This window comes from Gigantopelta aegis, chromosome 10, assembly GCF_016097555.1.
Source record: "Gigantopelta aegis isolate Gae_Host chromosome 10, Gae_host_genome, whole genome shotgun sequence".
NCBI classification, from domain to species: domain Eukaryota; kingdom Metazoa; phylum Mollusca; class Gastropoda; order Neomphalida; family Peltospiridae; genus Gigantopelta; species Gigantopelta aegis.
Window position 1 is genome coordinate 39,722,319 of NC_054708.1, and position 25,437 is coordinate 39,747,755.

General features: G+C 36.7%; 1 protein-coding gene across 2 annotated transcripts in view; it reads right to left on the minus strand.

Annotated features, from left to right (window-relative positions):
- Positions 1–5,850: 5,850 nt before the first annotated feature.
- Positions 5,851–25,437, minus strand: part of LOC121384016 (transient receptor potential cation channel subfamily M member 1-like) — a 68,652-nt gene continuing 49,065 nt past the window's right edge. The window contains exons 20-27 of one of the 2 annotated variants that reach the window (XM_041514151.1): positions 25,119–25,364; positions 23,041–23,215; positions 19,373–19,529; positions 17,283–17,461; positions 16,202–16,334; positions 13,440–13,638; positions 12,784–12,795; positions 5,851–8,990 (exon numbers count right to left, since the gene is read on the minus strand). In XM_041514151.1, coding sequence (XP_041370085.1) covers positions 8,337–8,990; positions 12,784–12,795; positions 13,440–13,638; positions 16,202–16,334; positions 17,283–17,461; positions 19,373–19,529; positions 23,041–23,215; positions 25,119–25,364 — 1,755 coding nt within the window. In that variant the 3' untranslated portion in view covers positions 5,851–8,336. The remainder of the gene's footprint in view (positions 8,991–12,783; positions 12,796–13,439; positions 13,639–16,201; positions 16,335–17,282; positions 17,462–19,372; positions 19,530–23,040; positions 23,216–25,118; positions 25,365–25,437) is intronic. The other variant, XM_041514152.1, reaches the window with a different exon arrangement.

Below are 25,437 nucleotides of genomic sequence, written 5' to 3' on the forward strand. Positions count from 1 at the left end.
CTCGACTTGGGGATCCTTCACTTTTGTTGTTTTTATCAGCGAAGTGAAGTTTTCTACTGGGATGTATGCGGCCATTGGAACTGATTGAACGCTTCTCGTTTCGACAGTCTGCACCACCAGGTTGGATTCTTTTTTAGCGAGATTCCTTGCCTCATTTCTCCGTCTGACTATGTTGACTTTCTTTTTTTCATGACTCGTTATGGCGGCCATTCTACAGAACGCCACGGTTGTTCGCGTTTAGTCTCTACATGTCCGAGCCTGTCCTAGCAGCACTGGAAGATTGACCGCCCCACTCTAAGAAGAAACAGGAAGCGGGGTCGGCCCCTACTACTCTTTTTCTAGACTTTACCTTGCTTTATAGTGATACCATCTCGTATCCTCCGGAGTCGGCCCGTCCGCACCACTATACCAACCTATGACGACTGGACTATACCCTAGTCTGATTCTCTCTCTCGTTCAGACGGATCCGGCTTCTCAAGATCTGTATTTCAGCACAGCACTACACCTTCAACGTCTATTGACTGTCAATCTAGGGGTTTTCTTGACGGGATGCACCCCAACGGCCTTAACGAGGCCACTCACGTGTCCTTCTAAAATGCTCCAAATTATATAAATATTCGACCGAGCAGTCAATTCTTTTTATTTTTGGCTTGTAACTTCTTCTTTTTAAATTCTATTAACGTTTTTACTAATTGTTATTTTCAAAATTTTGCCCATTTTCAACTCCCCGTTGTACCATACCTCTATGGATATAAACGTTTTAGAGATATGAGACGACCCCTCAATCAAGAGGTCACTGCAAACTGAATCCCATCTTGACGGTCCTTTCCAATACGCACAGTGTTCTCGCTGCTCTATTTAAGCGGGGCGCCCCGCCCCGCTATTCCATTTTGCCGCCCTCCTTTCACGTTCCCCGCCCTCCTTTATTTTTGACCGCCCCTCTTTATTTTCTAGCACTTATCTCCGCTATTTCCAAATTCACACTTTTTTCCACAAAAAACAACGATCAGTCTGCACACTGGTGAAAAGAAACAAGCCGCGTTGTGTACGAAAAAGCAATTGACGAAACATTTACGACTGTTACCGTAACGTAATTTAACAGTATTTTTAACAGCCTCTATTTCGTCCCATATCTGTATCCATGTGCATGTTTGATAGACACAATAAAAGTTATATTTTATGTGAGCAATGAAAACATTTTATTTTTGGTTCAGTTAAAAGACAAGTTTGCATGCATTTCGTATTTATAAACCTTTTTGCACTTTTTTGTAGGCAAAATAAGGAGTATATCTTTTCACAAAGTCTACCAACACACAACAATATGGTAACCAAATTACTCCCCCCCCCCCCCCCCCCCACCTCCCCCTTTCGTTTAGGCCTATTGGGTTTTTTGTGTGGTTTTTTGGAAGGGTGTGGTGCCGAGCGGCCGCCCTCCTTTAATGTTCACCCAGCGTGTTCGGTTTAAGAACTGCTTCCATGCAAACAATGTCGGTTTGTCTTTCGAAAAAATATGCAAACTTCTTTTACCTTTAACTGCAGCTTTTGTACATCCATACACCAAACAATGGTTCACCATGTTTCACAGTTGAAATATACTCTTCAAAAAAAGAAACGCAAAAGGGTACAAATGGGTTATAACTCCGATTTTATGTTTCCTACCGGTTCATGCTTTGTGAATATAAGGTCATTGCATGTCCCAAACACATTCCCACGGTTACATTCGATAAAACGCAGCTACTGTACAATAAAGTTCCAAAATGTTAATATTCGCAAAAACGCAGCCACGTGCAAACCATGTCACCACTGCACGTGCGTTGTCTGCACGTGCAACATGAACACCGACAGTATAAAAGTGCAGGGTGTTCGCTTGCCTGGCCTCTGTATCTGGCCGACAGCTGACAATCCAGGACATGCCACGTCTCAGTGAACCGCAGAGAAACAATGCCATCGGCCGACTAGACGCAGGCGAATCCAGAACGGCCGTTGCCAGGGCATTCCATGTGTCCCCAAGCACCATCTCCAGACTGTGGGACCGTTACCAGCAACATGGATCAACACGTGACCTCCCTAGATCCGGTCGACCACGGGTCACTACCCCCGGGCAGGACCGCTACATCCGGGTACGCCACCTTCGGGAACGATTGACTACTGCCACCTCCACAGCCGCAGCAATACCAGGTTTGCGCAGGATATCCGACCAGACCGTACGGAACCGCCTACGTGAGGTAGGAATTCGTGCCAGACGTCCAGATCGAGGTGTCATCTTAACACCACAACACCGTCGACTCCGACTGCAGTGGTGCCAGATTCATCGACAATGGCCTCAACTGCGATGGAGACAGGTGTGGTTCAGTGACGAGTCCCGATTTCTGCTCCGACGTCATGATGGAAGATGTCGCGTGTATAGGCGTCGTGGTGAACGTTATGCGGCAAACTGCGTGCAGGAAGTGGACAGATTCGGCGGGGGTAGTGTCATGGTGTGGGCAGCCATCTCACACACTGGCAGAACTGACCTGGTCCACGTGCAAGGCAACCTGAATGCACAGGGCTACATTGACCAGATCCTCCAGCCACACATCGTTCCAGTTATGGCCAACGCAACGCAGTGTTCCAACATGACAACGCCAGGCCTCACACAGCATGTCTCACAACGGCTTTCCTACAGAACAACAACATTAATGTCCTTCCTTGGCCATCGATATCACCGGATTTGAACCCAATTGAGCATCTATGGGACGAGTTGGACCGACGCCTCCGACAGCGACAACCACAGCCCCAGACCCTGCCCGAGCTGGCAGCAGCCTTGCAGGCCGAGTGGGCCACCATCCCCCGGGACGTCATCCGTACTCTGGTTGCTTCAATGGGCAGGCGGTGCCAGGCAGTTGTCAACACACGCGGAGGCCACACCCGGTATTGACTCCAGATGACCTTGACCTTGATGGTGTGTCCTATCACTTACTCACAATGGACTAGAGTGAATTGTGAACAATCCTGCAACATTTGGTAATTATCGGACTCACCATTCAATAATTAAATCAATTCTCCAAATAATTAAATCAATTCTCCAAATGTTACGACAATGTGGTTTTGCGTTTCTTCTTTTGAAGAGTATATATCTTCAAAATAATATTCTAAACATACAATTCAATTCAATAGAATAACATTTTCGCTTTTTAAAAATACACGTGTTCCACTTCCATGTAAAATGACCGAAAGGCTGGGTCACGTGACTTGACTCTTGGCGTTCAGAGGCTTTTTGGCAAGCGATGGGGGGAAAACGCGACTTTTTATTGCGAATATATTAAAAACGGGTAAAAAAAATTAATTTTATTTTATTGATACTTCATATATATATAGTAAAAGGTATACGTAGATACCAAACAATAGCGAATTACGTTTTTGATAAATGTAGACCTTTAACTATTTTAAGGATTATTTTGCATAGTATTTAATGATCGTTATGCGCTGTAGGTGCATTGCACTAGTGAAGGTTTGTAAAGGATAATTAATTTGAAGTGATTTTGTTTGCAGTTGGTGCACCGCTAGTACTGTCGACACGCTGCGCTAGTGTGCGGCACACTGTTGACACGCAGTGTGACAGTAGCCGTAGATAGGAATATAGCTGGAAGCAACTTTGACTACCGTAGTTGAAGCTGTTCTCCACAAAATATAGTGGCACCTCACAAGGCGGTTGACATCTATTGCCAGTGGATTGACATGGGTCTATTAAAAGAGTAGTGCGGTTTGTATTTTGCATTGATAAAAGATGTAGTACAATGGAGATGTGAGATTATCACTTGTTGATCAGATGTTCAAAATAAATCCATATCGTTTTCATGATTCATTGCAAGAAATATGCATGTTTTGTATGGAACCATTCAACAATTATTTAACACTTTAGTGGGTAGGGGAACCACCAGTTGCATTATATGGGGGGGGGGGGGGGGGGGGGGGGGGGTTTGCGTGATAAGAGTTACATAACAGTTTCAAAACAATGAATGATTTTTATTCATAAAGTAAAATGCAGCCAGTCATTGCTATTTTGTTCTTTAACAGATGATTTGCTATTCAATATTTATTACCAAACCGAACAATCATAAATTCAAACACAAAATGCAATAATATAGGTTAAATGATGACAGGGAAAGTGAGGGATATTAACAAGTGTTATTTAATTTTCTTACACATATGATGAAAACATGATTCGTTATTTTTGATAACAATTCCAATACATACGACTGGTTGCTCCTAGATGATGACCAGGTGACCAATGCCATACATCCAATGAAAACACAGCACTATCGAAATCGATTTAACTGTGACGTATAGTTAACCTGACAATCATTTGTCTGTGATGCGTAAATTAGCTATTAGTACAATGGTTGAAAATAACTTTTAGTCGAAAAAGATGTTAACATTTGCTTAAAACCTGGTTGTTGACGATGTGTAAGAAATAGAATAATACATTGGTGTCCATTAGATACTATGGTATTTATCTTACAACTTGTTGTTTAAAAACGTAACAAACTCGCTTGTGCTCATTAGATAAATTTAAAACTAAGATAAATGATATCTAACAGCCACTCATGTATTATTCTCTATATAGAAGGGGGAGTGCTTTTAGCATTGTAAAAACTTACAAGGTGTGTGGGGTATGAAAAAAAAAAGAAGCAAAATTTTGCATTATGTAATTGTTGAATATATTTAATTCAATTTTAAAAATATTTCCATCAATGTGATATAATAAATATTCAAATAATACATTTAAACATATATAGCAATGGATTATTATAAACACATACAAGCAAATTGGAGTTAAAATACATTTTAAAATGTATTCAAATAAATATTAAACATATATCTCTATAAATATGTGTATAATATCAATAGTCAGCAAAAATGTTCAGCTGTTCACAAGTTCTTTTTTAAAAAAACATCAAAAATTATGATTTCATTACAACTGTTCATAAAAGTAAATAACAAAACAATTTATGGACGGTATCATATAAATCACAGTAGTATGTTATTACAAGTTTTATTTTTAAAAATCACAGCCATCTTAGTATAAAAATTGTAAATATATCAGACTGTCTGAAACAATAATATTGACAAATGATGTATAAATTGTATATTGTGAAAAACTGCGAACCGGACTACCCCATAAACTGGTCTATTTATGTTTACTTGTTTTTAAGGAATCTGCATATGATTGAACCCTGGCATCAAAATACTTTTCTTAAATTAAAGGGACATGCCCTAGTTACGGCTAGTTGTTAACCATTATGGCGTTGTTTTTCGCTATTAAACCCATTTTTTCACAAATAAAATTGCACTTTTCGTAAAAACACGAAATGCATTTTTTGTATTTCTTAAAAAGCTGTGCGCACTCGAGAAAAAACCGTTAAGCAAGCGAGGTCCAATCTATTTTTAGAGGGAATCTTCCTGTGTAAACGTCACAGACGTTGGTATACCACGTGACCATTATCATTTTGGTTCGGTTTGTTTTCTCGTGCACGGTTCGCGCAATCAACATCCGATTTGTTGTCGTTTGCTTGTTGTTCATTTGTGAGATTTTTCTTCACAGTTCTTGAACATTTTCAGTAACAATAAAGTTCAGACAAGTAAGTGTCTCAATACAAAACGTTACAAACCCTTAAAACCAATAATTTTGCTAAAAGTCTTACGATATCTGGAGAGGGGATACAACCAGGACAGAACAGTTGGAACATGTCCAGGAGAGGTGAAAGGAACGCACCCCAAGTCTGTGCTTCGAGCGACATCTACCAGTGACATCAGAATACTAACTTTCAAAATTATTTCAAGCAATTGGGACATGGGGATTCCGTTGGTATTTATCGATATAAAACCTGCTTTTTCACTCCATTTGATAAAAACGTGATCTAAGTGTGTTTGTAGATTAACCAAATTATAAATTATTTTCGCTGGATGGAACTAGGGCGTGCGGCTTTAAGAAAACCTTCCCAAAAACAAAGTGCACATATGCTTCAGAGATTCATTGCATGAGAGTTTTGCTGACGTCACGTGACACACATCACTCTTGAAAAACAATAGCCCAGTTTACGGGAGTAGCTGAAAAATATGTCAACATTAGACTACAACGTGTATATAATCTCTTCACAACAGAAAATGGCATGGATATTAACATTTGTTGGTTGATTTTGACAATAAAATGAACAAGATAAAACATTATTTCATCAAATCAATCGTGCATTACAATGCACATGTGCAGAAACCAGTTCCCGTTAATAGCCCAGTTCATGGTTACTCTAGGATATGTCAAACTTGTCTATAAAAGCCAACTTAAATATATAAAAATGGCCTTGATGAGCAGGTGTCCTTTCTATATAGGCAGCTAGAAAGGCAAAGCCACAATGGCTCACATGTAATGCATTGGAAAATAGTGAAAAGAGAAAACAATGCAAATAAGTTTTGGGACAGTTTCGTCTTTTATTAAAATTGATTTAAGCTGGACCGTAAGAATTATTTCAACTTTGGTGAATTTGCCTAATTTATGTTTCAGTTAGCAAAATTTTACAAAATTAAGGCACTTAATTGTTTTAATTTGCTTTTCAAACAATCTTATTGGTGATTTAATAAATAAATATATTTGCCAAATTCATCTTTAATTCACATTTGGAGATTTGGTGACTGACAGCTTAAAACCTGGGTTTGACAGAGTTTGTAATGTATTACAAAATATCTCTCTCCCACTCTCTCTCATATTACATAATTATTCTTTTACAATGTTTGCCTGTAGCTGAAAACTGTCACAAGATTCCTTTTCATGAAAGTGGATTTTTACTTTTCACCAAAGGCGCATTTATGGGTATGAGGTATATTCATTGATTACTGTCCAGACTAAATTAATATCAACAATGCTTATCAAATATGATTTCATGATTCAAGTCAGTCTAGCCTTAAATTTTTTATAAAAACATAAATATTAAATAATGTGGAGAAAATAATAAATCATAACACCGACTAATGCAGTACAGCCATGAATTGTGTTATAAGGATCCTTAAATGTTATGACATATCATAAATTGTGAAGTGATAAAAATTAACAAATGAAAAATATCTCTACATATAAATTAATATACCCTGTACTTTGTAATAAATATTAATTTAAGAACATACATATACACATGTGCAGACTCACAGCATGCATGCATACATGCAGACACGCACACACACACACACACACACGCACGCACATGCACGCACATACACACACATATACACACACACACACACACACACACACATATGCAACAACAAAATAACTATAAGATTGCTAACCATGTGAAAGACATTAAATCACAAATAAAATGAATTGTACAAATATTATTAAATTAATTTACAGGAAAACATTATACCGTACAATAATTTATCATATATAATGCATTTGTGAAAATATACATTTTTAATTTGTTTCAATTTGTATATTAAGTACCTACTCTACTGGTCATACAAAATATGTTGACTTAGAAATATAAAATTATGTAAAGCAATAAAACGTATTAGATAAAATTTGTGTTCAAAATAACAAATATAACAATCTTTAAAAAAATTATGATAAAACTGCCTCAAATAATTTAACGGATAATAAAGGTGTTCCAGTTATCATGAACTTTAGGTTCACTTCCACTAACTTCTGATTTTTGTTAACTATAGACACATAATATCAGCTTCTAATGTCAGATTAAATAGCCCTTCAAGTCTTTGTACTACTAATACAACAGCATCAGAGAAGCTATCAGTACCAAACATGGAATATCTCTGGAATCATGCTCTTTTTTTCATAAAACTTCAAAATGCCAGACTGAACATGTTTGTAAAGCCTACAGACTTTAATTGCATGCTGTTTGTATGAGGGAGACTGTATTAAAGCTAGCCTTTACCTAAACACAAGGCCTGGTGTTATTTGTTTTAATTACTCTCTGGTTGTGTGAGGGAGACTGTATTAAAGCTAGCCTTTACCTAAACACAAGGCCTGGTGTTATTTGTTTTAATTACTCTCTGGTTGTGTGAGGGAGACTGTAGTAAAGCTAGCCTTTACCTAAACACAAGACCTGGTGTTATTTGTTTTAATTACTCTCTGGTTGTGTGAGGGAGACTGTATTAAAGCTAGCCTTCACCTAAACACAAGGCCTGGTGTTATTTGTTTTAATTACTCTCTGGTTGTGTGAGGGAGACTGTATTAAAGCTAATCTTTACATAAACACAAGGCCTGGTGTTATTTGTTTTAATTACTCTCTGGTTGTGTGAGGGAGACTGTATTAAAGCTAGCCTTTACCTAAACACAAGGCCTGGTCTTATTTGTGTTTCTGCGATCTCATCAACGTCTGTATCTGCTGATAAGACTGCTGGTTGACGGCTTCCATCTGCTGCAGTCGTTCCTCCAGTATGTCAATCTTGTCACGCTCCTGGCGACGCAGCCTGCGGTTTGACACGAAGCTTGTCCGTGGTGTCTTGCTCAAATCATTCTCATCAGTCGAGTCGGAATCCTGGTGATAACTTGCAGACACAAATCTGAAGCTTCCCCTGCCTTGGAATGGGATGTCAATATCTGAGTCAGAATCGCTCTCCATCGCGAAGGCTCGTCTTCTTGGCTTACGATCAGCAGAATGACTGAAAACAATTGGTGAGTGTGGCTCATAAACGTGTGGGCTGCCTGACCTAGGGCTGACTGACCTCAGTCTGGCTGGACTACAGTCCCTGGATGAGGGTAAATTGAGGGCAGGCAAGTGAAGCCTTTCACCTGTAGGTGAAGAGTCGCTTTCCAGCTTCTTACTCATTTCGGAGGGTTTGATATTAAACGTGGATTCCACATCAATGTTCAAGTCCTTCACTTCCTCTATCTCATCCAAAACATGATCTTTGCTCCTCGACCGTTTCTTTTTCTTCTTCTCTTTCTTCTTTTTCTTTTTATGTCTTACTTCTTTATCAATAACTTCTTCAACAACTTCCTTTTAAATTAAAAAGAAATAAGACAATTAATATAAACATCAAACATATAATTCCAATTACAGCACTAACATGTAGATCCAGGAGTTTTTTTGACAGGATATAACTCATAAAAGGCACTTGCTGAGATGTCTTTAATAAAAAGTTCAATACTTATGAAAATAAAAGATACATTAAATATACATGTAGGTGCTAATATGCAGTCTACTTGTAGACACAGAAAGCATTAATCATGTTGTCCAGAAACACATATCCAGAAGACAAATTATAATGCCCACATAAATTGATGTATTACTGATAAGAAAAGAAAATTGTATGTATATATTTAATCAAAGGAATTCTCTGATATTTGCTTAGTTTTATGGGTAAAGATTTCATTATACACCGAAGCACATGGATTGCATGGATGATTCTGTTCAGTCTCCAAAATAAAAAAAGAATAACACATAATTATTTAGTGAATCACACGGATGTTCTTTAATTGGTTTTTCAACTGACATGCATAAAAACATACTAATTTAACAATATAACAATCGGTGTTACCAACAATGCAAAGTAATTTATGTGAAAGTGTTAAGATAACTGCCACCATGGAATGCTGCAGGCTCATTCTCCACTACGTGTGCATTTCAAAAATAGAAAAAACAAAAAAAAGAAGTTTGTAGAATGTAGATCATTGTTTGTTATGCTGCTAGATACATGTCTTAGTGAATGGAATCTGACAGGGTTGCATTTTGGAAGCCATATTTTCTAAAATAACAATATATATGATAGCACCCATTACGGTAAACAACATAATATATGTTACATACTGTGTTTCAGTAACATAAAGAAGTATTCACGATTGATGTCTTTAGTACAAAACAGGCATTTGTTTTGTTGAAAGATATGCCTAATTTGGACATAAATGTACATATTTAAAACAGATCAACTTAATTACAAGTTTAATATAAGAAATGATAATTCTTCCACCTTAATCTGGATAAAGTTTCCATAAAATCAATGACACATTGTGATGACTATAATATAGTTTTTATTGTTTAAAAAAAAAGTATACATTTTCTGCCAAATGTTACTCCGAACTAATTCTTATGCTCCTGTAATATGTTCTCTGCAAGTCACAAACAGTTGTTGATTGCATAGCTGCTGTAACATATGGTAACATATCTGTATTAATATATTAATTAAAACTAAAATTTAACCAATTGTCAAAATTATTTAAACAACGATCTATCTGTAAGTGGTATAATTAACTCTTTAAATGCAATCCATATTTGACATGACTTTGATGACAATTTTAAGATGATCTGATGCCGAACTTTGTGATTTGATGTGAAGGGTATGCGTGTATCCGTATCATTTAGATTAGTCTGTAAAATCTAACCAATGTACTAATCATTGCCATAAATGGCAAACACCAAATCCCCAACACAAGGTAGAAATCGTTTGGATTCTCGTTATCTGTTGGAATGCTGACTGACCAACTGCAGCTGACTCAACCTCATCTTCTGAAGTGCGACTGTTTCACAACATTGTGTTGTATAGATCTGAACAGAGCTTGCACGGTGCCCACCCATTACATGGATGACAGACCTCACGGTAGCAAGATGTCTCAAGAGTATATAGCTATCCATCTATCATATTCTGTAGATTGGACAGCAGGTAACTTCACTGTACATGGACTTTATTTCTCAAAACAGTGGTATTAATCAGCAGGTGCATCAACTGATCAAATTGGAATCATTCAGCAGTTTTATTTTTCGTTCTCTGTATGATTTCTGCCCATGTTTTAACCATTGTCGAACTAAAATGAATAACACTGAGTGAAGTAAAATCCAGTATAAACGAAATTACACCAATGGCACGTACACTACCGACCAATATATGCATTATTATTATACAAATATGATTTTCTTTTAAACTGTTTAGCACCATATACAATACCGCATTATAAAAAATATGTTACCACAACTCCAGACAAACCTGATTCTATTAATTTAATATTACAGCTGTTTTTGTTTTATGTGTACATGGAATATTAGACTGAGATACGGTTTTAACGTGCTCATATACCTCTATGGTTTCGAACACGCCTACCCCGAGTCCGGCCTCCGAGAATATGAAAACAAACGATAATATAGCATGCATATTATTATTATTATGTAACATGAAATACAGGAATTTACCACATTGATGCAATGATTACTTGATTTTAATTAGATACAAAAATTATATCTGACCAAATTTGTTTCAAACACTAAATCTTGGTTCTCAGATTTATCCTGAAACACTTCTAGCTGACTCGTAATCACACCGACATCACAGCAGCGTGAAAATCAAAATATCTCAAATGCAACTGATTTTTTATCACATATCTGATTGTATTGTATATGGCCACCATTATGCAATGTCTGTGAATTTTATGTATGTATGGCCAATACACAGTCTATGCCCATATATAATGAATGCTTACCATGGGTGTTATGGATAAATAAGTGAAATGGCACTACATAATAGATATAATGGACGTAACGTATCCATGACAAATGTTGTAATGTATCTGTTTAAAATCTTGCGTAACACAAAACATACAGACGCTATACATTCTTAACTGTATTTTATTATTAAATTGAGGTTTTAACTGGATGTACCATATATTCTGTGAATGAATTACGGTTCAACCTGCACATATTGTGATATACATCCAGTAATTCTATTGCGGAAATGTGGATCTATGCTTACAGATACGTTACAGTAACGTATCTTATCATGAAATTTGCGACAGGTGTTTTAAATTTTCGCCAAAATATTTCCCCCTGAAATTAACATCAAATGATGTTCAATGGTATTACTATTATCAGACCAACCAAAACCCCTTCATTCTAGGTACATGCAGGTGTATTTGAAAACTACAAGGTACTGATGGCACCCTTGCTGAGCGACAGCTGAGCAAATTCTGCAACATGCAGCTATTCACTAAAACATTGTCGACAAACTGGGGGACTGAGGAATATATAAACATATATCACAAAGATAAAATAAGTATATGTGGTTTTTGTTCAACTTACGACAAACATATAGCAAATAACACTAAATGTAGGTCAGGGCGACATGAAGCTGGGCAATTTGCACATTTAGTAGAGAATGGGCCTGCAGTTGTGAGTCCGTATAGTGAAAGAAAGTGGTTAGTTTACTGCTATTTGCTACTATACATCTAAACTGGGGCTTTCCTTAAATATACATGTATAATGGCAATGAATCATTTTAATAGATATGCACCAAAACTAGACGTGTATAGGACATGGATATCACCACTTTGTGAAAATAGACATATGATCGGACAGACTGGTGGATATACAGGATGGACAAGACAAATCTAGCACTATATGTGCTACTTGCATTAGCCGGTGGCATCATCGCAGAAAGGTTTTAATGAGCATTATGAAATATATACATAGGTGGTGCCATATGGTCAAATATGAGATGAAAAAACACTTCTATCACAGGGCTTACTTTTGTAACAGCAGGGGGCCTTTTGCATTTTCACAGACAGCATAGGTCTGCATGGTCAGTGATATCATAGCAGTCATGAGCATTAACTGGAGCAGTAAATAACCCAATGGGCCTACTGGGAGGGGAGGGTGTCAATTATACACTTTTTTTTAGGGCAACAAATGAATGCAAATGACTCATATTCACGTTTCTTCCTTAACAAAAACCATGCCCTAAACACCAAATTAATTAAGACAAAAATATCAATTAGTAAATTATAGCTGATAAAATATAATCACATACCACTGTTTGCTCCTAGATTTAACAAAAAACAAAGAAAATTGAAAGTTAATACCAATACATCTCTGCTATCCTATATATTTTATTGGTAATGAAATTTGTTTAAATATATCATTTTAATTTTATGTGTTTTCTAACAATAAACATTTGAAAATATACCTGAAACTTAAAACAAACTTTCATAATGATTCGAAAATAATACAAAATAATTAATGCTAAAAAGACATACTACACATTTTTTTGTCTTAATGCATGATGATATAAACTTAATTTTCATTATCCATGTGAATCATATAAATTAGAATTATTATGTTCATTTTCACAAGTCTTTTTTATTATATACTGATGAAAATAATCATATTTAAAATTTCATGTCATTTCACATGTAAAAAAAAGAAGCTAAATTTTCTTTAAAAGTTGATGATTTTAAGTTATCTTCATGATTCTTTCCAAAAACCGTCAAGTACCCTTGTACCACTGTTAACTCAAGGTTAATGAGTTAGTGTGCAACAACAAACCTGCTTACTCCACTGTCTACACCTTTTCCACAGGCAAAACAGCATATACCAGAACTTTTGATATATCAGTAGTAAGAACTAAATTGATAAAAATTAGTAAATATATATATACACACATATATATATAGCTTCACAACAAACCTCAAAGTGTTCTTCACTTTTTTTGTCTTCCTCTTCGATTTGTAATCGTTTGTCCATTTTCACAACTTCTTTTGCAGATGGCCACTCAATCTCTGTGTTTTCTTTAACAGGAGGTTGAGGCACCAGTCTTAAAGTCTCACCAAGAACAGGGGGCTCAGCTATCACTTCATCTTCTATCAACTTCGTCAAGTCATCCACTCTGTAGGATAAATTGAAAGTCCTTTTCAAAAAGACAGCATGTTTGTTGTTAATAATTTGTTTCTAAGATGAAGCCCACAATAACAGCTGATGGGATAAATGGCAGGTTTGTGGCATGGCTGTTATAGAAAAGCACCTGAAAGACAAGGACTGAGATGTGAAGCTGAACAGCCAAAGAAGTTGAAGGATAGAAGTAGCTTGCAGATCAGGACAAAACAAGGTGGAAATCAAAGGAAAAAGCTAAAGGGAGTAGTGGGATAATGAAGGAATGGATGAATGAATGTTTATGACACCCCAGCACCAAAAAAATGCTGATTGGCTATTGGGTGTCAAACAAAGATAAGTATATTAACATAATGGGATAAACATTTAAAATAATCATAATTTCCTTTTAATTTTTCATACTGTAAAATTATGTTTATCCATGGGTTATTGATTTTTATGAAATTATGAACTGAAAAAACCCAGTCATATACACTGTTTTATTTTTAACTCTTGACGTGTTTTACATCAAAGATCTGCATATTTTGATTTATGCTTGTCATAGTGAATGAAAACAAAAAGAGGCTGAATTTAGAATTTACATTTTCATTAGGTTCTCCGTTTAAAACATGTCATTTAGGTTCTCTGTTTAAAACATGACAGTGGGCCAATGATGAAGTCACCGGTGGTCCACCACCACTGGCCCACCAAAACATGACAGTGGGCCAATGATGAAGTCACCGGTGGTCCACCACCACTGGCCCACCACCAGTATGCTACCTGGTAATGTTTTCAACATGACAGTGGGCCAATGATGAAGTCACCGGTGGTCCACCACCACTGGCCCACCACCAGTATGCTACCTGGTAATGTTTTCAACATGACAGTGGGCCAATGATGAAGTCACCGGTGGTCCACCACCACTGGCCCACCACCAGTATGCTACCTGGTAATGTTTTCAACATGACAGTGGGCCAATGATGAAGTCACCGGTGGTCCACCACCACTGGCCCACCACCAGTATGCTACCTGGTAATGTTTCAACATGACAGTGGGCCAATGATGAAGTCACCGGTGGTCCACCACCACTGGCCCACCACCAGCATGCTACCTGGTAATGTTTTCAACATGACAGTGGGCCAATGATGAAGTCACTGGTGGTTCACCACCACTGACCCACCACCAGCATGCTACCTGGTAATGTTTCAACATGACAGTGGGCCAATGATGAAGTCACTGGTGGTCCACCACCAGCATGCTACCTGGTAATGTTTTCAACATGACAGTGGGCCAATGATGAAGTCACTGGTGGTTCACCACCACTGACCCACCACCAGCATGCTACCTGGTAATGTTTCAACATGACAGTGGGCCAATGATGAAGTCACTGGTGGTCCACCACCACTGGCCCACCACCAGCATGCTACCTGGTAATGTTTTCAACATGACAGTGGGCCAATGATGAAGTCACTGGTGGTTCACCACCACTGACCCACCACCAGCATGCTACCTGGTAATGTTTCAACATGACAGTGGGCCAATGATGAAGTCACTAGTGGTCCACCACCAGCATGCTACCTGGTAATGTTTTCAACATGACAGTGGGCCAATGATGAAGTCACTGGTGGTCCACCACCAGCATGCTACCTGGTAATGTTTTCAACATGACAGTGGGCCAATGATGAAGTCACTGGTGGTTCACCACCACTGACCCACCACCAGCATGCTACCTGGTAATGTTTCAACATGACAGTGGGCCAATGATGAAGTCACTGGTGGTCCACCACCACTGGCCCACCACCAGCATGCTACCTGGTAATGTTTTCAACATGACAGTGGGCCAATGATGAAGTCACTGGTGGTTCACCACCACTGACCCACCACCAGCATGCTACCTGGTAATGTTTCAACATGACAGTGGGCCAATGATGAAGTCACTGGTGGTCCACCACCAGCATGCTACCTGGTAATGTTTTCAACATGACAGTGGGCCAATGATGAAGTCACTGGTGGTCCACCACCAGCATGCTACCTGGTAATGTTTTCAACATGACAGTGGGCCAATGATGAAGTCACTGGTGGTCCACCACCACTGGCCCACCACCAGCATGCTACCTGGTAATGTTTCAACATGACAGTGGGCCAATGATGAAGTCACTGGTGGTCCACCACCACTGGCCCACCACCAGCATGCTACCTGGTAATGTTTCAACATGACAGTGGGCCATTGATGAAGTCACCGGTGGTCCACCACCATTGACCCACCACCAGTATGCTACCTGGTAATGTTTCAACATGACAGTGGGCCAATGATGAAGTCACTGGTGGTCCACCACCACTGGCCCACCACCAGCATGCTACCTGGTAATGTTTCAACATGACAGTGGGCCAATGATGAAGTCACCGGTGGTCCACCACCATTGACCCACCACCAGTATGCTACCTGGTAATGTTTCAACATGACAGTGGGCCAATGATGAAGTCATTGGTGGTCCACCACCACTGGCCCACTAGCAGCAAACTACCTGTTAATGTTTTCAACACGGCTACAAGTGAAACACTTATAAAACAACACAGCATACCGTTTCTGTAATTTATTAAATTTCATTTCCATGGAATTGAGTTCTCCTGATTTTATACGTCGCAGATAGTTTGACATCATTTCCTTTTCAAACAGCTGTAGATACATCAGATGGTATTTTTCAAACTGCACACCTGAATATTACAAACATAACATTTAGAGCTATAGTCTATCAATGTAAAACCACTATACCTAACACATTATTCCTGTAATAGTTCTGCAGCAGAGACCCCCAAAAGTGAAGTGTACCGGGGCTTGAAGTATAACATTTGTCACCATGGTGGAAATTAATCTCTGGTGTGCAGAGTTCATGAAAATATAAGGTGATATTTTCTAAAGTTGGTGTGAACGAGATCCATCGTTAAAATTGTATATCTTTAGAACTTAGAAAGATGATCTTTGTGTCAAAACTGATGTTTATGCAGTCAGTAAGTTCATCAAAATGGTTTGTTATGCTGTCAAATAATTGGTTGTCAAACAGTTAAAATGGCTGACAAAAATGGAGGTGTTTTTGGCATGAAAATGTAATAATTTGTTGATAAGTTTAGTTGACATGTTTTGAAGAATACTAAAACAAAATTTAACCTAAAATTGTAACTGTTCTAAAGTGATAAATCAAGATGAAGTATATACATGTATTGTCAATTGATCAATTGATTGCTCATTGAGTAAGCATTGCTGTCATTATAGCACTCACACCTTACCACAACTATAACACCAAATCATGAATGAATTAAAAATGAATACATGAATGAATGAATGAATGAATGAAAGAAAGAAAGAACGAAATAATGACATATGTTATACTTCCGGCCCCGCGGTTATTCAAAAACTAACTTAAAGGCTTTTTTTCAGCCTCTGCTGCAGGACTATCACATTTGTTCTTTTGGAATACTTATAAAGTATTGAATTATAATTGTTCCCATTTTCTTTACAAGTTGCTTTGTCTATATATACACTGTTCTTTTCATGGGGAACTAGTCAACTAGTACTGAATGTGTTTATATAAGACTGAAAAAATACTCTTTTTTGCTTTTGTTTACACTAGACTGTGAAACTAGACTCTCTGTTTGTTGTTATACCCTGTTTAGTTTTCTTGCAGCATGTTCTTCTGAAGATCCATTTGATGAGCAGGTAGACGTGGACAAAGAGACTGAACGGTGGAAAGAGACTCGTCTTCACATCATACTCCATCACCAGGTAATACATCTGATACTTCCAGATCTCGATCGCATTCTTCTCCACGGTGTCAAACACATGGCTGAAACACATCACTACTGTGTCAAACACATGACTCAAACAGATCACTACTGTGTCAAACACATGACTCAAACAGATCACTACTGTGTCAAACATATGACTCAAACAGATCACTACTGTGTCAAACACATGGCTGAAACAGATCACTACTGTGTCAAACACATGACTGAAATAGATCACTACTATGTCAAACACATGACTGAAACAGATTTCTACTGCGTCAAATACATGACTGAAACAGATCACTACTGTGTCAAATACATGACTGAAACAGATCACTACTGTGTCAAATGCATCAGAGTATGACAAATATTTTGAAAAGTCACTAAGCCACAGGGCTAGTGGGTTTGTGAAAACCACTAGCCCACCAAGATAAAGCACTAGCCCAAATTCCTGATCAATTATAACTGGATTTTTATATAATTTTTGTAACAGTTCTTTGTCATGTCGTACGTTTGGTCTTTTGTCAAGTGTGATCCATCTTCATTGTCCCGTTTTCACTTTTGCCCTCCCCCTCTCCCCCCAACCCGGGAAAAATAATTGAGCAAACTCATGGTTGGTATCTATATGTGCTATTGAGATAAATATATTATTAGTAGACAATTTTTGACTGGGCCTTATAAATTCAATAATATAATGAACTCTTATTCTTAACCTTACTTGACCCTGGAGGAAAAGGTTATGATCGGGGTGGGCTTCACGACCAATCCAGTCTAGGTGGGTCATACATTTAGGGCCTACTATTTGTGTCGCCAGGAAGAGTGATGCCAATTGCTCAAATACAGGGCATCATCCCGTGTTAGACCGTTGTCAAAAGAATATAACGGCGACATCTAATCCGTTGTTAATTGATGAACAAAAAAGGTATTATCTTGTATGGGCGGCTGTGACATATTATCCAAACCTCTACACAGTCACACGTAATAGGCCAAGCTGAGTCATTGCATGTGCAGATACCATTAAAGTAAATTGTTTTCCTGATTGCCGATAACCACATGTAAGCGAAGTGTTAAATTAGAAAACAATAGATAAATAAAACAAACACTGAAATTCAAAGCATGGCTGGGGTTTACTTGATTGAGATTAACCTGTTGTCGCGACTTGTGATTTCCAAGTTCTTAGCCTAAAACATATGTGCGAGATTAACTACCACATGACTTATCCAACCAATCAAAACACGCATGACTTATCCAACCAATCAAAACACGCATGTCATTAGACTTATTTCCTGAGCCAGAAACTTGAAAGAGAAAAGTAAACAATGCATGCTGTAATTGTGACAATATAGAGATAGTATGTTACTGCAGTTTGCAGACCTAATTCAAGTAGATTATTATTATATACTGATTGCGTTGTTGATATTATTCTATGAAAAATGTCACAATCAAATTTATTAAACGAAATTTCAGCCGAGAGAAAAAACCCCAAAAACACATGACTGAGCGATAAGGAGGGGCTAGCCCGAGCTTAAAAACCACTAGCCACGGTTGTCGGGCTAGCGGATTTGTCGAACTCTGAAATGCATGACTGAAACAGATTACTACTGTTTCAAATACAGGGTGGAAACTAACAGCTTGACATGGTCACATATATAACTGAAACAGTTTTACAATGTCAAAGATGCATGTACCCATAAACAGTTTTACAGTGTAAAATATATTACTAAAACTGTTTTACAGTGTAAAATATTTTACTAAAACAGTTGTTGGAAAGGTGCCGATGTTCAGTACCGTACAATGCCTGGATCAGTCCCTGTAACATGTTATCAAAAGACACCAATAAAGCTATATCAATGAGTCAAATTGTTGTTACTTTCATCAATATGAATTCATCACTGCACTTCACTAGCTTTCAGCTGATAACACACTTCTAATGGAATAACATTTATCATCAATACTGTTACAGTTAATACCTGAAAATGGCAATCAGCAAGTTGAGCAGCAAAATATTTCCTATCATGAGATAAATTGCCAGTAGTATGGGCACCAGCCAGTTGTATGTTCGACAGGTGGTGTTGTATGGTGTGACCTCGGTTAGATTCGCCATAGTATCATGACATGCAGAGTCCGCTAAAATTAAACATATATATATGTACATGTATATATATATATATTATATATTAGGTGATTAAAAGAAAATAATTTTGATACCTGGATTACTTTTGAAATGGTGTGTAACACAAAAGGCTATTCAACTTCAAAGTGTGGGACATTTTTTAAATCACCCAATATATATAATAGAATTTAAGTTTTTATCTTAAATTTAATTATACATTCAAGTGGCTTTTTTTGTTTTCTGCTCTGTATATAGTTACATATATATGGTTTAGTTCAGGGTTTTTTTAAAGCATGCACAGATGTGCTTCCTTTTAAAACTTGAGAAGAAATGGTACTTGTATCCTGTAAAGTTTGAAAGAAAATTTGTTACATGTTTTTTTGAGGCATTGTGGCTAAACTGCTATTGTGCTGTGTGCAGTGAATTAACTATGGTTGTTTCTGCACAATTTATGGATTTTAACAGGCCTTTTATAAATGTGTGTTGGCCTGCGGTCACAACATCCTATTTTATATTATTAATCATAATATCATACTTTAATTTCAACGACAGAAAGCCTATGTTGAAGTAAAAAAAAATTAAAATAATAATTAAAAAAAAACTAAAACATTAATTAATTTAAAAAATAATAATAATAATAAAAATATAAATAAATTAATTAAAAAACTATATTAAATGATGTATATTAATAAACAAACATAAATAAGCTAACATGGAGGTCAAAGCCTGCATTACTATATTCATTGCTTTAGAGGTTCCTTGACATCATGCAACTCACATTATCTCTTCACAACATAAGCTGGCATGGTTGTAAACATTTGCTGGCTGATTTTGATCATAAATTAAATTGAACACAGTATCTGAACACTATTTAAAAAAAAAAAAAAAATCACATTACCAATGATATAATTAGTAGGCCCCAATTCACAAAAATCAAAGGAAAAACTGATGATGAATGCATGTGCAAAAGCCAAAGCTCGGAGTCAATAGCCCTCCAAGAGCTTGCTAGATTCAGGGCTTTTTCTCAATTGATATTGCTCATCAAAGGTTTTCCAACCTGTTCCACTACAATGTTTGGCACCCAAAGGGAAAGTGTTCATGTATTTCAAAAGTTCTTAAAATTGGGAGGTATGAACAGAGCAAAACACAGACATATATTTGTTTTACCATATCATGCACTTGCTTATACTTGAACTGTTACTAGAACACCTTCATATTTTTCCAAGGAAGCCATATGTGTTGTGAATGGCTCAACGACAAACACGTCCTTTAACATGAATGTTTAGACCTACCATTTAAAACTGAACAGTGGATGAATCATCTAGTTCAATTGTGTTTATTTAATGTAAATTGTACCTCTGAACCCGCTCGGTCCTGCAGGTAGCAGTCACCATTTATGATTTAAGGCAGAATATTACACTGGACAAGGCTCCGGATTAGTTGTCACACTAAGGTATGAATTTTATTTTTTATTTCGTAAGTTTTTAACGTGTATTTAACCAAATAAATTATTCGGCTTGGATTTGTGGAAAGATGTCTACTGTATTTCATTTTTAAATGAAATTGCAAAATGTCAAAGTCCGACAAAACGTCCACTTGTTTGATGATGAAAACGCACCTCACCTCCCAAGCCAAGTGCTTATAAATTGAATCATTTTATCTACAGTTGATTGTAGTTGTTATTTGACAGGTTCATTACTTTTACCATATTTTATAGTGAACAGAATACAACAAAGACTTTTACCTCAATCCAAAACCCTCTTACCTGGGCCCAAATCTGGCCCATGGGTTTAGGATTTTGTTTAGAGGAGATTCACTGTATCACGTAAACTTGTATGTGCATGTATATTGTAACAGTACATGATTAATAAAGGCACATTTTCATTTATGACAGGTCATTTTGACAAGCACCACCAAAACATTATTTCCAGGCCTTCAGCTAAGAGTGAAAGTTGAAAACCAGTGGCGTGTTCTGAAGGGAATGGTATTGAATTGAACAACACCTTCATATGCCATGATGGGGCACACTTGAACCTTTGGGTAACAGTGTATTCCTAAATGCCTTGCAGGGTGCACTAGAATCTTTCCTAGAAGCTAGGCGTGCAGTGTGTGTTTCCTAGAAGCTAGGCGTGCAGTGTGTATTTCCTAGAAGATAGGCATGCAGTGTGTTTCCTAGAAGCTAGGCAAACAGTGTGCATTTCCTAGAAGCTAGGCATGCAGTGTGTGTTTCCTAGAAGCTAGGCGTGCAGTGTGTATTTCCTAGAAGATAGGCATGCAGTGTGTTTCCTAGAAGCTAGGCAAACAGTGTGCATTTCCTAGAAGCTAGGCATGCAGTGTGTGTTTCCTAGAAGCTAGGCAAACAGTGTGCATTTCCTAGAAGATAGGCATGCAGTGTGTTTCCTAGAAGCTAGGCAAACAGTGTGCATTTCCTAGAAGCTAGGCATGCAGTGTGTGTTTCCTAGAAGCTAGACATGCAGTGTGTGTTTCTACTGGCTCAGTAGTTTAGTATTGGGCACAGTGTCATTACCCAATTTTCTGGGGCTGTTCGTCAGGGTATTTTTAATCCCCTGATGATCAGTTTGGTGGAATTTGCTGTGTCTATGATCTCTATTATCTATATATAAATATATAAATATCTGTTTGCCAAAGTCTGTTAGGTGACCTCTGCGATATATCATTTGTCATATAGATACCATATTCATGTATATCAAATATATATCATTTGTCATATAACTACCATATTCATGTATATCAAATATATATTGTATTAAAGCCACAGCTTTACCAAATACTGCCAATAATGATTTATTTACATTTGTTTTAGACATCTTGGATAATTACATATTAATTATTTTTAATACATACATGTAGTTACGTGCACATATACCAACACATTTTCGCCATCTAGTTACAAAATAATATTAATTTTATTGGAAATTAATTACATAAAAATTGCAGACCGTGATGTAATGTTTCACTGTATTCTCAAACATACATGCATATAAAGATAAATAACAAAATAAGCTGCAGTTACTTTCGACAGGAAATATTTCAATTTCATAACATATTAATTACAAATACTTGCCTCCTACTTTAAACATAATAAATATCCATAGGATTCACACACACACACACACACACACACACACACACACACTGACAGACACACACACACACACACACACACACAAATATGTATTAAAAGTGGATGTTTTGGTTTTTGTCTGACAATGCCATGTTCAGAGGTCATGATTTGATTCATGTGATGATCTTCCTTACTGATAAAGTAAAAGATACTGAACAGGTTATATGTATATTGTGATTTGAAAAGAAACAATTAAGCAGTTAATGTTAAACTACTTTAAGAGAAAATTGTAAATATCAAAAGATAACAGAAACCAGTGTTAAAACACACATCGTTTCCCTTACAGTTATACATCCACATGTCCCTAAAAACCACTTGACACTCATTTTTGTCTGGAACGTAAATAAAACAATATCTTACATACATGCACCTAAACTTACATTCTATTTCTTCTAAGAAGAGTTCACCATACAGCTGCCAGTAGGGATAGTAAAGAATGTCTTTGACAATAATCCAGCTTGGTGTGCGTTGTGGATACAGCAAACCTTGACTTGAGACACCATAGGCCAAGAGAAAAATTGCAAGAACCATGATAAATGATATCAACTCTTCCAACTGAAAACAAAAAAAGAAATAATATTTTTATAAACTTTTGACCTTAAAATAAAGAGAGATACATATAAAATACTACTACATCTGGTAATACAATTTAAACATAATATTATTAAGTTGTTGATAATGAGTCGTTATATCAAAATGAAAGTAATAATTAGTATTTTTGACTTAGAAAGAATAAACAAATTACACAAAAGAACAGCACACGTTATTTTTGATAAATCACCTGATGATCCAACAGATTTATGTTTTCATCAACTAACGTGGCTAATTTATTAAACAGAATTAATAGTTGAATATCAAAAGCCATTCTTGTTTATAAAACACCAGATGGACTGACTACTCAAAACCTAAAAGACCTGTTTAACCCAATATCATCAAAATATGAACTTCACTCCCTGACTAAAAATAGAGTACTACAAGAGAAGAGTTAACTTAATGATGGTATGATAAAGGGTCATTTCTGGCCCCCTAATAAATGTCAGAATGTCATACATATTTTTATAGATTTATGACTCCTAGTCAATAATATGCTATTTTTTAGATGTCAACTGCTATGGGAAGGGAATAAATGAGGCCTTAAACGGGAGATCCGTATTCTTGAAACAAAACACAAAACAAGCCAAAATGTTAACAAAATGTATTCTTTTTATAAATTAAGAAAGATAAATTGGTTTAAACATCACAATCAAGAAAGTACAATATATTCAAGATTCAAGAATACAATAGTTAATAGATCGCCATAATGTGAGACCCAAATGGGGATGTATAATTGAAGAATATATATCTGCGTTATTTTCCTCCAAAAGGGAAATAATAATTATAAATACATGTAGGTTTCATCTCATCTCCACCCTCAATCCAAATGTGAAAGTTAATCTTTAATTGTAAAGTTGGCCAATGTTGTCATATTTGATTTATTATTTTCAAATCTTTTGGTATTTATAACCAAACAATTGAAAATTAAAATAACAATTTTTTAAAGTTTAAAAGTTAATATATAGTATATTTATACACTTAAAGGGGTGTGGTGGGGGTGGGGTGTTGGGATTTAGTTCAGTCAGTTGAGCTAGTGCTCATTCTAACCAGTGCACCACAACTGGTCAAAGGCCATGGTATGTTCTTTCCTGTCTGTGGGAAAGTGCATATATTAATAGATCCCTTGTTGCATTAGAAAAAAATGTAGCAGGTTTCCTCTGATGACTACGTGTCAGAATTATGATGATTAATTAATCAATGTGTTCTAGTGGTGTTGTTAAAACAAACTTGAATGGTTGCATGGTTAAATGCAGAATGTTCCTAGGAGGGGTGTAATATTTTTAAAATGGCACATACAAAGTACACTAACATGTATTATGGAACAAATGGCCGGTCCAACTATTACATTAAAAATGTATATTCATTTTATTGATATGTTAAAAACTCTATTTTCATGGCACTTCAATGTTCAGGGGTGCACATGCCAACATCTCGCCACAGATCTTCTGCTTTGCTGAGATGCAGCAAAAGCTTCTTATAGCTTACAAGTCACTTACTTCAGCCAGTCATATCACACCCAATCTTTCCAAAATATTTGCTAAAATCATTTTTAAAAGTGATAAGTTTAGTCAGTTACATTTGCATTAAATAAAACCATACAGTGCCTTCACCTTCGCATAATGTAACAGGCTAACCCATCAAATAAACGCATGTTTGAAACAAGTCTATATCTTGTCTAAATGTCTAGTAACAATGTTAATTTTAGTCCTGTCTTACACAGTCATATTTGCAAATCCAATATATTTCTGGTCATGTTGGTCTTGAAATGCATTTTATGTGAAATAGAGGAAAGTATGTACTTCAAAAACTGGGGTCAGTGACTTTAAGGCAGAATGAAACAATTTTAAGTAACATGATGACTTACCATTTTCATGATCATGTAGAGCTTTGGTCCTAGCCTGCTGTTTGCTGTATAGAGCTTCATGATTCTCAAGAAGAACACAATGACATTAACACAGTACACTGTCTTGGCATAAACATAGTATTTAGAACTCCAGCGCAGCAGAAAACCAGCAAAAACCAGTATGAGGTTGAAGAAGTCCAGTCTATTCAAGAAGCCGTACCAATCTCGTATCTTACCCCATGCTGTGGGGTATGGAAATGCCAGGAACTGCAGGAAAAAACACATTATGAAGCCTATCAATGGATTCTGGCTTGAACAAAATGTATTACCCGGTAGTTTT